The sequence below is a fragment of the Myotis myotis genome, unplaced genomic scaffold (genome assembly GCF_014108235.1).
Source record: "Myotis myotis isolate mMyoMyo1 unplaced genomic scaffold, mMyoMyo1.p scaffold_m19_p_16, whole genome shotgun sequence".
Taxonomy (NCBI): domain Eukaryota; kingdom Metazoa; phylum Chordata; class Mammalia; order Chiroptera; family Vespertilionidae; genus Myotis; species Myotis myotis.
Genome location: NW_023416320.1, coordinates 9,530,011 through 9,543,918, shown reverse-complemented (window position 1 = coordinate 9,543,918; position 13,908 = coordinate 9,530,011). Strand labels below are relative to the sequence as shown.

Below are 13,908 nucleotides of genomic sequence, written 5' to 3'. Positions count from 1 at the left end.
CAATCCATTCAAATATTCCTCTTACTCATCATTTGTGTCCAATAATGAGATTCAAATGATTTCATCTAAAATTATTCAACTATGAAAGATAAATTCATATTTCTCTCTTTCAGAAAAGGGATAATTCCAGAATGAGATTCATAAAATATTTCTTTGTTCCAACGTGCTGCCTGAAACAAGTGAATATGGATGGCTAAATTGATATATGGTCTATGGTGATGAGAACAGAAATATAGCCTCTGAAACATTTCCTGACATATATTTTCCCATTCACATTAATCAAAGCAGAAACTCACAACAGTTTCCATCATATTTTAAATATATTCCTTTAAAAAAATACCATTATTATAGAGAAAGTACAGTAATAAAAGCCTCAGAGGTCATCTTTAGTTGCTATGCATGAGGACCTTCTAAGAATGCCTAGAAATTCTGGGGTTTTGACTATTTTAAAAAAATGGAAAGATTACTGGAGAATTCACTCAGCAGGGCAAATTACAAACAGTAAGCACTCAATTTGATTCTTTGTTTTCTCTCCCTTTTTTTCTATATTTCAAACAAGTTACTTTCTAGTACATTATGATGCCTTTGACAGCTATTTCCTGTGTTTACTATTATTTTTCTCTTCAGGAGTGTTACAAATCCTTGTATACAGTGTTACTCGGTCAAGGACATTGGCAGAGAGAGCAAAGTGAACAGAAAAAAAAATGAAGCTCTTGACTTTAGGTGGTAAAACACACAATGCAATATACAGACATTGTGTTATAGAAGCATACACTTGAAGCCTATATAATACTAGAGGCCCGGTGCACGAAATTTCTCTAGAAAGATGTTTAATATACATCCCACATTTCAACAACCAGGTAGTACTGCTCATTGTAATGTGTTTCCCTTGGTAAGGCCTTCAAGCTCAAAATTCTAACTTGACAGAAAATAGTAAAGTTAGAAAAATTTTGGGATGGATGATGGTTTAGTTTATTAATTCCAAATGGATATTTTGAAGCATAGGTTTAGCCTTAAGTTTTGTCCACTGGCACTAGACCATTCCAAGGAGAGACATTTCACACAAACAGTTTCAAGTCCAGTAAAGCACAGAAACAAAAGGTATTCAATAGCATTTCATAGCGAATAGCCTTCTGTTGACAGTTACTCAGGAGTGACTGATTATATTTGTGAAGGACAAATATCTCTCCTGTTAGATTAATTAAATATAGGCTTAGCTGATGGCTTGGGCAAAAGAGTGAACCTATAAGAATAGAGCAAGGTCTGACTGGTGTTGCTCAGCGGTTGAGCATTGACCTATGAACCAGGAGGTCATGGTTTGATTCCTGGTCAGGCCACATGCCCAGGTTGTGGGATCGATCCCCAATGGGGGGGAGGGGGGGAGGCAGCCAATCCATGATTCTCTCATCACTGATGTTTCGATCTCTCTCTCCTTTCCTCTCTGAAATCAATAAAAATATATTTTAAAAAAGGATAGTGAAGGAAGAGAACAACGGAGAAGAGATAAGAAGGAGGAATCATAGAACAATATTCCTAAATATCAGAAAGCCCCACCGCACCAACACTTCACATTAGCAAGCTCCACTGAGAGACGGCAGCAGGCATGCTGTATGACATGTCATCCAAGTAACAGCAGCCAAAAGGAGTCCCATTTTCTTGGAAAAACAGGTTGCCACGGAGCTTTCATATTTCACCAATTAAACAGTTTGGGCTCGATGTAATTAAGTAACATAATTATGAACCCATGTCTTGGCCTCTAGCCTAAAGTCCTATTTCTTATTCAAGTTTATCAGTAACTGTCATCTAGAACTTAAGTGGCACATGCTGAGCCCCGCTCTTCATATTAAAACACATAGGCAATCTACAAATATAAATCCACACTCATTTTAATTTTTAAATAAAGAGGAAGGCTCAGTGGGTCATCACACAAGTGAGGTACTGAGTGGAGACTATCATTCAGGAAGTGGAAGCAGGAAGTGACCAGGATAAATTTGGACTCCTGAATATTTAGAAAGAAAACGTATGAAAGTAAAGGAGTCACTCGATTTCCATCGTACAAGAGATGGCGACTTAAAAAGTATAGGGAAAGGATATTTAGGGATACCATAGCAGCTGGCTCTACAGTTACATCAGTATAACTAACATGTTAAGTTAGGAGGCAAAGTAATCACTGATGGGAATGAGGCTACAAAATTTATCATCCTCCCTTGCATAAAAACATGCTACTGATGGAGTCATGCTTACTAAGTAATAAAAGTTAACATTTAATGGTACTTGGGTTGGGTTAGGTACTGGTCTAAGTACATTATGTAAATAGATTAGTTAATTTTCAAAGCAACCCTATGAGGTAAGAACTATTAATATCAGAGATGAGGAAATTGAAGCACAGAAAGGCAAAGTAACTTGCTTAAGGTAGTAAGTTGCAGAGCTGGGATTTGAACCCTGGCAGTATGCTTTTTAAACAGTATACCATGCATTCTGCCTCTTAACACCTTTCTTCAAAAGAAATGGTAGTCTCTATTTTAGAGTTTTATTCATACATTTACAGAGGTTTTCAGAAATATGTAAGAGAGTTAAGCCCTGAATTAAGGAATGATGACTAGCCATCAAAAGCTACTGAAGTCAGAGTACTTTCAAAGCTGGAAAAGATACGTCACCTTTGCCTGGTGTTTGACATTTATCCATGCAAGTGAATCCAACTCAATTAGCAGTGATTTAGAGTCCTAAGCCAAGTACGAAAGAAGTAAGATTCAAAGCCTAGAGAAGATATAATTTTTATTCCCATCGAAAGCAGATAAAATACCCTGGAAGCTTAGAGTTGAATAGAGATGAAGAAAATGAAGCCCAGAGAGTTCAAATGACCTGCCCAAAGCTAAATAAAGTAGTCTGTAGCACAGTGACCTCAAATTCAGTTCAAACTGGTCTGGTTCTCTTTGCACTCTACCATTCTGATTCCAATCAAGGTGGCTGAACACATTGAAATAAAAATGAACTTCCAAAATACTAGTAATTATCTATGACTTATAAGGAGGAAAATGTATGCTATCTCACTGCCTTATCTCTAGGACCTTAACTTCAGAGAACAAATAGCCAAGGGAATCATTTTTAAGGGAAGGGAGAGGAGGAAAGAATTCACATATCAAGTCTTCGAGATCTTCTCTGAAGGATTGTGCATTTTCCAGTTTTATTTGCTGGACTTTATCTCTCTCAAACCTTACCCAATTCTATAAGCAGACTTTGAAATGATGTATATATTTGTAATTATGTGTGTAGTTACATGTGTACATCTTCAACTCAAAATAATATTGAATGTAACTTGTAACTGAAAAATAAAACTTAAGTTAAAGAAAAGAATATGATATGCTTTATATCTCTCTGTATGCCCAGATTTTGCAAAATGCTTTTAGATAGTAGGTTCTCAGTAGGGTGACGATGTTAAAAGTTTAAGTATATACAACATAAGGCTTCCAGTTAGATTCCTTTCCAAAAACATGACCCTGTATTAGGTCTCCCAGAGATTTTTTTATTCGTTTATTTTATTCATGGCCATTTTATGCCTCCCTCACCTCCAACCCACAAGGTGATATTTGGCAATGTCTGGAGACATTTTTGGGTATCACAATTTGGGGAGAGATGGTGCTATGAGCATTTAGTAGGAAAAGGCCAGGGATACCTCTAAACATCCTACAACACACAGAACAGACCTCACAACAAAATCATCTGGCCCCAAATGTCAGTAGTGCCAAGGTTGGGAAATACTGGTCTATTTTAGAAGTAAAAATAAATGGATAGCCATCTTCCCATTTCTCCATTTTTAAAACACACACACACAAAACATAAATCAAAATGATACACCAAAAAATTTGCCCCAAGCAAGAGTACTGTTAAGATAAACAATTATTTAATGGGTCAATTTACAGGGCTAGAGGGGTTCATTAAAGGCTGGATAAAAAGAATAAATTTAAACACATAAATACTTAAGTAAGCAATGGAAAGCCTACACGAAAGGCACTGTTCTGACCTTTACTACATCTGAAACTGAGATTTCTCCACTGTTGTAATATGAAACAGTCTGCTAATAAGGCATTTAATTCAGACACAGAACTCTCACTTCAGACTATTTCATTATTTCTAACCTCATATAAAATCCACCCTTTGGACCAGGACGCAAAAAAAAAAAAAAAAGTATGTTTTTTGCTTACCAATAAGGTCATAAAAATAAACTGCTTTCACCATTAGCCATTCATTTTTATGTCTGCCCATCTCTTCCATGTTTAGGTTTACCTGCAAGGTCCAATATTTAAGCCTGAATTCCTTATTATGGCTAAAGGAATCATTCATTCAGCCCTACATTTCTTTCTCTGACTTCTATCGTACAAAGAAAACTGTAGCAAAGCTATCCTAACAGCCTGATAATTTCCTTGAAATGAATAAGGAATTAAAAAAGTTAAAGAGGAAGGAATGCTTCCAGATTCATTTTATGGAGCCAACATTACCCTGATACCAAAACCAAACAAAGACATTATGAAAAAAATAAAAATCACCGGCAAATATTCTGGATACTACAAAGTTATCTACTAGATACTACAAAGTTACATATACTATACTCCAAAGTCACAATAATCAAAATAGTATAGTACTAGCATAAAAACAGATATATAGATCAATGTTTAGAATAGAGAGCCCATAAGTAAATCCTTGTTTATAGCTCAATTAATCTACAGCAAAGGAAGCAAGGTTATACAATGGGTAAAGACAGTCTCTTCAAAAAGTGGTATTAAGAAAACTGGACAGATACCATTAAAATTATAAAATCAGAACACTATTCTTACACTATGTACAGAAATAAACTCAAAATAAATTAAAGATTAAATGTAAGACCTGAAACCATAACACTCCTAGAAGAAAACATAGGTAGTAAACTCTTTGAGAAGGTTCTTTGGAATATATTTTTGGATATGTCTCCTTGAGCAAGGGCACAAAAGAAAAAATAAACAGATGGGACTATATCAAACTAAAAAGTTTTTGCACAGCAAAGGAAATCATCAACAAAACAAAAAGACGACCTACTGCCTGGGAGAAGATATTTGAAGTGATACACCCCAAAAGGGTTAATATACAAGATATTTAAGAACTTATGTAACTTAACACCACCCCTCCCAAAAAAAATCCAATTTAAAAATGGGCAAAGAACAGTAAATAGACATTTCTCCTAATAGGACATAGAGATGGCCAGCAGATATATGACAAGATGGCCAACATTATTAATAACCAGGGAAAAGCAAATTAAATCCACAAGGAGAGATCACATTGCACCTGTTAGGATGGCTATCATCAATAAATCAACAAATAACAAGTGCTGGTAATAATGTAGGGAAAAGGGAACCCTTGTGCACTACTGAAAACTATAGCGAAGCTCTTCTAACAGCCTGATAATTTCCCGTGGGATTGAAAATTGATGCAGCCACTATGGAAAACAGTATGGAGATTTAAAAAAATAGAGCTGCCATATGACCCAGGAATTATGCTTTTGGGTATGTATCCAAAGAAAACAATAACGCTAATACAAAAGATATAGGCATCCCTATGTGTTCACTGCAGCCCTTGTGGTAGCCAAAGTATGGAAGCAACATAGATGTCCAACAATAGATGAATAAAGAAAATGCGGTACACACACACACACACACACACACGAATATTACTCAGCCATAAAAAAGAATTCACTCTTGTTATTTGCAACAACAAACATGGTTGGACCTAGAGTCTATTATGCCACATGAAATAAGCCAGGCAATAAAAGATAAATACAATATTATTTGTGGAATACTAAAAACAAAAGAGAAACAGAACTATAGATATAGAGAACAAGCGGATAGTTGCCAAAAGAGAGGGGGTGGGGAGATAGAAGTAAAATAAATGTGATTTTAAAAAGAGATGAACAAAGAAAAGGAAGTGAGGGGGCTGGTGATTTTTCTTTGCATTTCGTCATAGTATCCTTACATAGTCTCTAGCTGATGTGGTTGCAGTTGCTAGGGTTTCATTTGCTTGTTCATTTTCCCCAGTGGCTGATCATAGTGGATATTTTGGTTGTCTGGCAGACACTTGAATTAAAAAAAAATTTTTAAGGGGACAAATTAGTTCTTTTCTTGGAGTCAACTAACAAAAAGCATCTCAACCTCAGGAGAATCTACAGTAACTAATCTGTTGACTATTTTGTGTGTTGAGTTAAACATGTCACCACAGAGACCCTCGCACTTTGGTTAACAACTTTCTAAATATTTACCAAGATCTTGGATAAGTGAGAGTGCTTCCCATGATATAAAGGCTCCACCACCATCATCCATGGCGCCCTGCCCAACGTCCCAGCTGTCCAGATGTCCACTGACCAGGACAACCTAGAACAAATAATAAAAAGAAAAACAAATAGGATTAAGCAGAAAAGACATAAAAGAGGAAGATTCAGAGGCATTCCAAATACAGAAATGAAACTTTTATATTCTTTCCATGTTTAATGCCTTAGAAGATCTGTGTCATTACTAGTGGAAGACTTAATACAGAGGCCTTACACAAGAGGGTGTGAGATCATCATGGAAGTAATAAAAGTTCTCACCTTATACCTCTCTTTATTAATATAATTTTGAATACTAAGAAAAAGTCTTATGACTGACATATGTGTGACAATTTTATTATATGACGTAAAAATGGAGCTCAAAACTTCAACCATATTTCCAACCTCCCAAATTCTCACAGATACAGGATACACATGTGTTGAAGTGAATACAAATGAAAAAGTAAAAACAATAATTTATTTTTTAAATGATTGTGCTTTGTGCATTGTAAGTCACTTTACTGTGGAATAAATTGCTAAAGTTACAAACTAAATTCTAACAGAAAAACTTTTAAGAAACATTTCAATTTACATTAGTGTGAAATAATCTATACATTATATTATGTTTCAAATCATTATTAGGTTTACGTATTTTTTCTGAGAATCATTAGTAATTCTCTCCAGGAAAAATAAACTCAATGGAACTACATTTTGTGGACACATTGTCCTTAAAAGTAAGTAAACTGATGTTGGGTTAGGACATCCAGTGAAAAAGTATCTTTGTCACTGGGCTGTCATCCAAAATACCCCAATGTTTCTCAATACCGACACCGTGTCAGGAGCTGTGCTTGCTTACAGGAACTAAGAAGGATTCCCGACTGCAAAATGAGGAGGGCCGAGCGCAAAGACCAAGATGCCGATGGGGCATCGTGTACAAAAGAATCATGTGCGAAAGAGCCGAGTGCAACAGGAAAATAACTACGCCTGCCTCAAGGAATGGAATCGCTCCACACCACAGCCTGTACACACAGAAGGCTCCTTCCCAGCCAGGGAGAAGGTGCCGTGAGAGCGTGAGCTCCCCCTGCTCCATGCCTCGATCAAAGAATAAAGTTTCTGCTCCACTTTATCAACCTCAGTCTCATTCTACTGGCGTGAATGGCAATGGACAGAAGGACGTTGTTTTGGGTCCCCAACCTGGAAGGGTCGGTAACATCTTGATCTCGATACCATACAATATATAGATATCAAGTCAGATGAATTATAAGTCTAAATAAAGGTGTTAGAGGAAAGCACAGAACTTGAAATAGGAAACTTTCTTAAACTGGACACACAAAGAACAAACCATAAAAGAAAAAATAATAAATTGGGACTTTTAAAATATTAGGAATACTTGCTTACCAAAAGACCCCCTTGAAAGAGTGAAAAGGCAAGCCAGAGAGAAGAAAGTATTTCCAACACATATATGCAACAAAGAACCCATATCCAGATTATATAGAATTCCTGTGAAACAGTAACAAAAAGAAAGTTAACTGATGGAAAAATGGACAAAATACTTGGACAGTTCACAAACATAAATATACAAATTATTAATAATCATATGAAAAGGTACACAGGTTCATTATTATCAAAGAAATTTAAATTAAACCCCATTCAATATATATCCACCGTAATGGCTAAAAAGATAAAAGGTAGAAAATGCCAAATACTGGTGAGGAGGTAGAGCAACTGGAACTCTCATACATCGCTGGTGTGAGTATAAGTACTCACAACCGCTCTGAAAAACTGGCTTATCTACTAAATCTGAACATCTGCACGCCCTATGACCCAGCAATGCAACCTCCATCTATAAGTCCAACAGAAACATGTGTGTATATATACTTTCACCAAAAGAGACGAACTAGAATGTCTATAGAATATTCATAACAGCCCTCATCTCCTTCCCAGAAAGGAAACTATTTAAGGGCCTGTTAACAGCAGAATGAATGAATGATGTTGTATTAATCAATGCAACGTTGCACAACAGTAAGAATGAACAAACACAATACATGATAAATGTACCTGAATCTCATAAACGTAATGAAGAATGAAAGAAGCCAAACAAAACAATGCACCATGTATAATTCCATTTGTATGAGATATAAAAACAAGCAACACAGGAGAGCGGTATCCCAAGGTGAGGAGGATTAGCGCCAGGAAGGGGCCCAAGGAGAGGTGCTGAGGTGCTGGTCACGTTCTGGTGCCTGGTCTGGGTACCAGCTACACAGGTGTGCTCCGTTTGTAGCAGTTCATCTTGTTAAACACTTAGGATCTGTGTACTTTCTCTTAGACTATTACGCATCAATAAAAAGTTCTATAAAAAGAATAAGTTCAACAGAGTGATGTCTATGTACAGCATGTAATGAGTAAATCAAAGGTAAACAAATCTTGATGATTAATGAAAAACCCATGACTTTGGGAAAGCAGGATTTGGGGTGGAAATATCCGGGTGACCGCTTGCACTGCCTGCTTCTCTGAGCAGCTGCACGCTCTCCTGTTGACTCTGTGTCCACAGACAGACCCAGCCCATGATGACTTCATCGTAGTCACAAACAAGTACAATGCCCCAGACTCACAAATGGCCATGTAATGAACTCAAATGGATTGTTTCTCAGGAAAAAATGAAAAAATATATTGCAATAGCAGGAAACTCTGATTCAGAAAGTGGTGTAATCCCATGTGGAATGAACATCAGTCAACATTCTCACCACTCTCAGAACCATGTTCCCAGTGAAGTTAAAGCTCCAGTGGATAAATAGTGTCAAAATGTATTTTAATAACCTTTTTCTCAGAAAACATGTAAGAGTAACTAAATCAAGGCAGCTCTATGTTATCCTCCAGATTGCCTTCAGAATAACTGAGGTTGCTTTTAATCATATTTCTATGTGTTTTTGGAAATGCCTCCATTCTCCAATCCAGAATTTCTACTTACACTAATAATTAAAATACAGGGGAAATAGTTTTGAATAATAGGAAATTCAACGATATCCTATAGGACAAAGTCTTTGGCAGTGATATGGAAGAATGATCACAAACTCTAATAATAAAAGCATAGTATGCTAATTAGACCAGACATCCTTCTGGACGACCTTCCTGGACGAAGCTCGGGTCCCAGGTGTCTGCCGGTGGCCAGAGGGAGGCCTGGGTCCCAGGTGCCAGGGGGAAGCCGGTGCTGGCAGCCAGGGGAAGGAAGGCCTACTCTTGCATGAATTTCGTGCATCAGGCCTCTAATTTGGATTATAAGAGCTTGTTTTAATATAATTTTCGAAATCAGAAAAAAATTGGGGACTACCATGAGAGAGTAGGTGTAATTTTAATATTATTTGATTTAAAAACAGTAATGACAGAAAGCTACTTCTAATTCAAGAGAATTTTTAATGAACTTGATTTTTTCTTTTTTTAAAATTTAAATATTTTTTTAAAAAATTGATTTCAGAGAGGAAAGGAGAGGGTGAGGACACAGAAACATCAATGATGAGAGAAAATCATTGATTGGCTGCCTTCTGCATGCCCCACACTGGGGATTGAGCCCACAACCTAGGCATATGGCCTGACGGGGGATCAAACTGTGACCACCTGGTTCATAGATCGATGCTCAACCACTGAGCTATGCCAGCCAGGCCTGAACTTGAATTTCTGTAACCATAAGAGCAGCTCCTACATTCACTTAGAAAACAGTAATGCACGAGGTCATATTCAGCATGGTGCCTGGCTAGCATGCCTCATGCAAACTCACAAGGATAACCCAGTAAAACATGCCAACTCACCATGCCTTATGTCAGGGCCAAGCAGATATGAACATTAATTATAATATATTTGCATCTGATTTAAACAGCCAAAAAACAAGACCATGCCCAGAGATAACTATCGGTGGTTTTATATTTGGCTTTTGTGATGTTTTGTTTTCTTTGCAGCTTCTTTATTCTCTTAGTCTTATTTGGTGTATTTTAAGAGGTAACGGAATAAGTGTTTGGGCTACAAAGTTCAAGGCATTTCCAGACACAGGAAATCCCCAATCAAATTTGCAACAACAAAAATAATTAAGAGTTAAAAAATATGACCTACAAAAAGAGGGGAAAATCTTTCATTATTTAGCCTTAGAGAAGCCAAGAAGTGATGTAACAATGGGCTTCAGCAATGATAGGCCCTCTGTGGAGGATAGGAACAGCAGACGAGAAAGCAAAGGAACCAGGTCTGAGCTGCAGCAATGAACATTAGAAACATATAGATGATGAGAATTTTCTAATGGCGGCCTTGGTAGAAGTTAAAAGAGTGTTAATGGGGAAAAGGTTCTGGGAAATTCCTTTCCTTGGAGGGTTTCTAAAATAGACTACAGTCTTTGGTCTTAGATGGAAAGCTAACATAGAAGGAATAAATAAAATCTTTCAAGGTTACATCTAGTCCAATATTCCGTGGCTGTTTTCAAGAATTCTTTTCCTATTCTAACCACTTAAAAGGAGGAACTGCCCTAACCGGTTTGGCTCAGTGGATAGAGCGTCGGCCTGCGGACTGAAAGGTCCCAGGTTCGATTCCGGTCAAGGGCATGTACCTTGGTTGCAGTCACATCCCCAGTTGGGGGTGTGCAGGAGGCAGCTGATCGATGTTTCTCTCTCATCGATGTTTCTAACTCTCTATCCCTTTCCCTTCTTCTCTGTGAAAAATCAATAAAATATATTTTTTTTTTAAAAAAAAGGAGGAACTTGTGCTTTGAAAAGTCTTCATGACCATAACAGACTGTTCTCTGAGCATCTCCTAGATACCCTGGCTGCCAAGATCTTCCCAAAATTTAGGATCCAAACACAGGTGGGAAGGCACTTCTCAAGAAATCCATGTTTTTGTAATCCGTCAAAGACCACAATCTAGGCGTTCAGAGGGCATTTGCTGAATGTATTGTGCCATTGCCCAGCACAGTCAAAAGGGGCTATGTTTGAACAAATAAAATGTCCTCCGCAATGAACAGACTAGGTGGTCTACAGAATAAAGCCAGGCCCCTGACACACAGGATTCAGACACAACACGGCAAACATCTGAGCTCCTCTTGACTGGATTCTTATCTTCAAGCTGTGTTTAGTGAAGCTGTTGGATGTTGATAGCTTGTGGGACGTAGACTTCTTTCACAAGAAAATGGGCCATCTGTCCCAGTGCTCACACATCACCACAGCTGCTCCTAAAAGGAGCTGTTTCATTCCAGACTGTCCCCTCCTTACTTGTGACTGGCTTCATAAAAGGGAGACCATTACTGTTTCTGGTTGAAGTCTCTGAGTACATTACTAGACAGATATCTTAGGCTAAAACAAGAAGGGTCTAATTTATCGGTGGCTCAGAAAAACCAACACATAGGTAGATTTATAAAATATGATTGCAGTGTATTTGGAAGAAATGGCTGAAATTTATTGAACATTGACTTGTGGGTAGTGGTACCGCAGAGAATGCCTGTGGAAGGAAATCACTCTGATTAAATGGAGTTGTTTGGATTTCATCCAGAAGTCATGACTGGTTGCAACTGGAGATGATAGTCTTTTAAATGAAAGAATCATGCTTCTGAATTACTTCTCCTCCGGCTTAAGCAACCACAGGACAAGTTGTCTCACTTGAAAGGATGGGAGGAGCAGAGAATTGAATTACAACGTTGCATTTTAACTTCCTCCGGGGAAGAAAGGGAGATGAAAAGCTTAGCTAACTTCTAGCTCAATAATGATCATCTTTCCCATGGTTAAATCCAAGGATGGTACAGTGCACAGCTATAACTTCTCTTTTTTGACAACCATTCACTCACCCTTATGTTCCAGGGATGGTGTGTAGAATTTAAAAAAAAAAAAAAAAAAAGAAAGATAGAAGCACTTGGTATTCTACAGACTCTTTCATGGTTCAATTTATACAAGATTTTATTTTTGACATTTAGGTTTACAAGCTAAAGGATTCTTCTTGACTCCTAATGGTTTTTAAAATCCCAAAGCCTATGCAGCTTAGAGTACTGTTTTTGATGCTTGTTTGTCTATTGATTGTGAAGATATTCACAATTAGTTAACCTTCTGTGATGTGCTGAATGTGCTCTATAGAAGTCAACGAGATCAGCTAAAAGCCTCTGTTTTTACATTCTTCTGCAGCCCCCAGTTCTCGACCCTATTTGATGTACTAGCAGATAAAAACGAAACAGGCCAGAGCTCACCTATTCAAGTGAGTGCTATCACTTTGAAAAGCACAGTCCCTGGGAAGCTATACACCAATTCCTCCTTTACCATCAATTCCCATTTTTAAAAGCCAAATTAGTGTGAATGAGTATATGAATTTAATACTATATAGTTTTTCCTTAATAGAAAAAAATTTGTGTCCTGGCTAGTGTGGCTCAGTTGGTTGGAATGTCATCATCCCATGCACTGGAAGGTCACAGGTTTGATTCCTGGTCAGAGCACATACCTAGGTTGAGGGTTTCATCCCTAGATGGGACATATAGGGGAGGCAACCAATCGATGTCTCCCCTCCCCTCCCCTCCCCTCCCCTCCCCTCTCCTCTCCTCTCTCTTTCTGTTTTCTCCTCCTCCTCCTCCTCCTCCTCCTCCTCCTCCTCCTCCTCCTCCTCCTCTTCCTCCTTCTTCTTTCTCTCTCTCTCCTCTCTCTCTCTCTCTCTCTCTCTCTCTCTCTCTCTCTCTCTCTCTCTCTCCCCCCCCCCTTCATCCTCTCTAAAATCAATAAAAAAGAAGAAATATGTTTTGAGGGTGGGGGACTTTTTAGTTACTTTGTGAATGACTTTGTGAATGGAGGAAGAAAGGAAGGGATGGAGAGAGAGATGGAAGGAGACAGGGAGAGATGGGAGCAAAAACGATGACTAGTACAAGAAGAGGAGATGAAGTAGAAGACAAAGCAGAAGGGAGAAGGGTTGCAAAGCAGCTTTGGGAAAGCACAGGAATGAAAGAGAGAGCAAACCCAGGTCGAGTTGTGGGTCCAGGCTGTGTCAGGTTGCTGAGGTTCAAATAGCAAAATTGTTTCTCCATGTTCTGATGTGTGCTAGTTTGGTGGCATCATGGATGTTGCTATAACTAGGTGAACTGAGATGTGGGGAGGAGTTTTTGAGAAATACAACCGAGCTTTGATAGCCTGCATAGTTTCAATAAAGTCACCTACAGTATTTCTACCTCAAATATCCAAGTTATTCTGTTGTCTCCTGCCAGCCATGGCCCTGGACCACAATGGTAATGGGGAGTCAGAAGTCAACCATCCCAAGTCTCAAGACGTGGGAATGAATTTTAGGGTAACTCTGTGGCTTTTTATGATATCAACAATAGAAGACAACTTTAATTTTGATGCATAAATTATAGTTTAAACAAAAGACAGTCAAGTGGTATTACTCACAACCCTAATAGGGGACTTTCCAATAATGCAATTTTTAGCTTCAAGACAGTGTCAAGAAGCCAAGCTTACTCTGACAGGCCATGTCTGCACAACAGCAGGCTTGCTGTCCAATCACAGCACTTCCTGGTCTTTAATCCTCTCTTCCTATCTGACGTCACACACTCTCTATCAGCCAGTTCATTTCAGCTATTGATC

The 13,908-nt window shown here is 38.1% G+C and overlaps 1 protein-coding gene across 3 annotated transcripts in view; it reads right to left on the bottom strand.

Annotated features, from left to right (window-relative positions):
• CPQ (carboxypeptidase Q) overlaps positions 1-13,908 on the bottom strand; it is a 338,008-nt gene that overhangs the window by 122,745 nt on the left and 201,355 nt on the right. For all 3 annotated transcript variants that reach the window (XM_036337810.1, XM_036337808.1, XM_036337809.1), the window contains one exon: positions 6,284-6,395. In XM_036337810.1, coding sequence (XP_036193703.1) covers positions 6,284-6,395 — 112 coding nt within the window. The remainder of the gene's footprint in view (positions 1-6,283; positions 6,396-13,908) is intronic.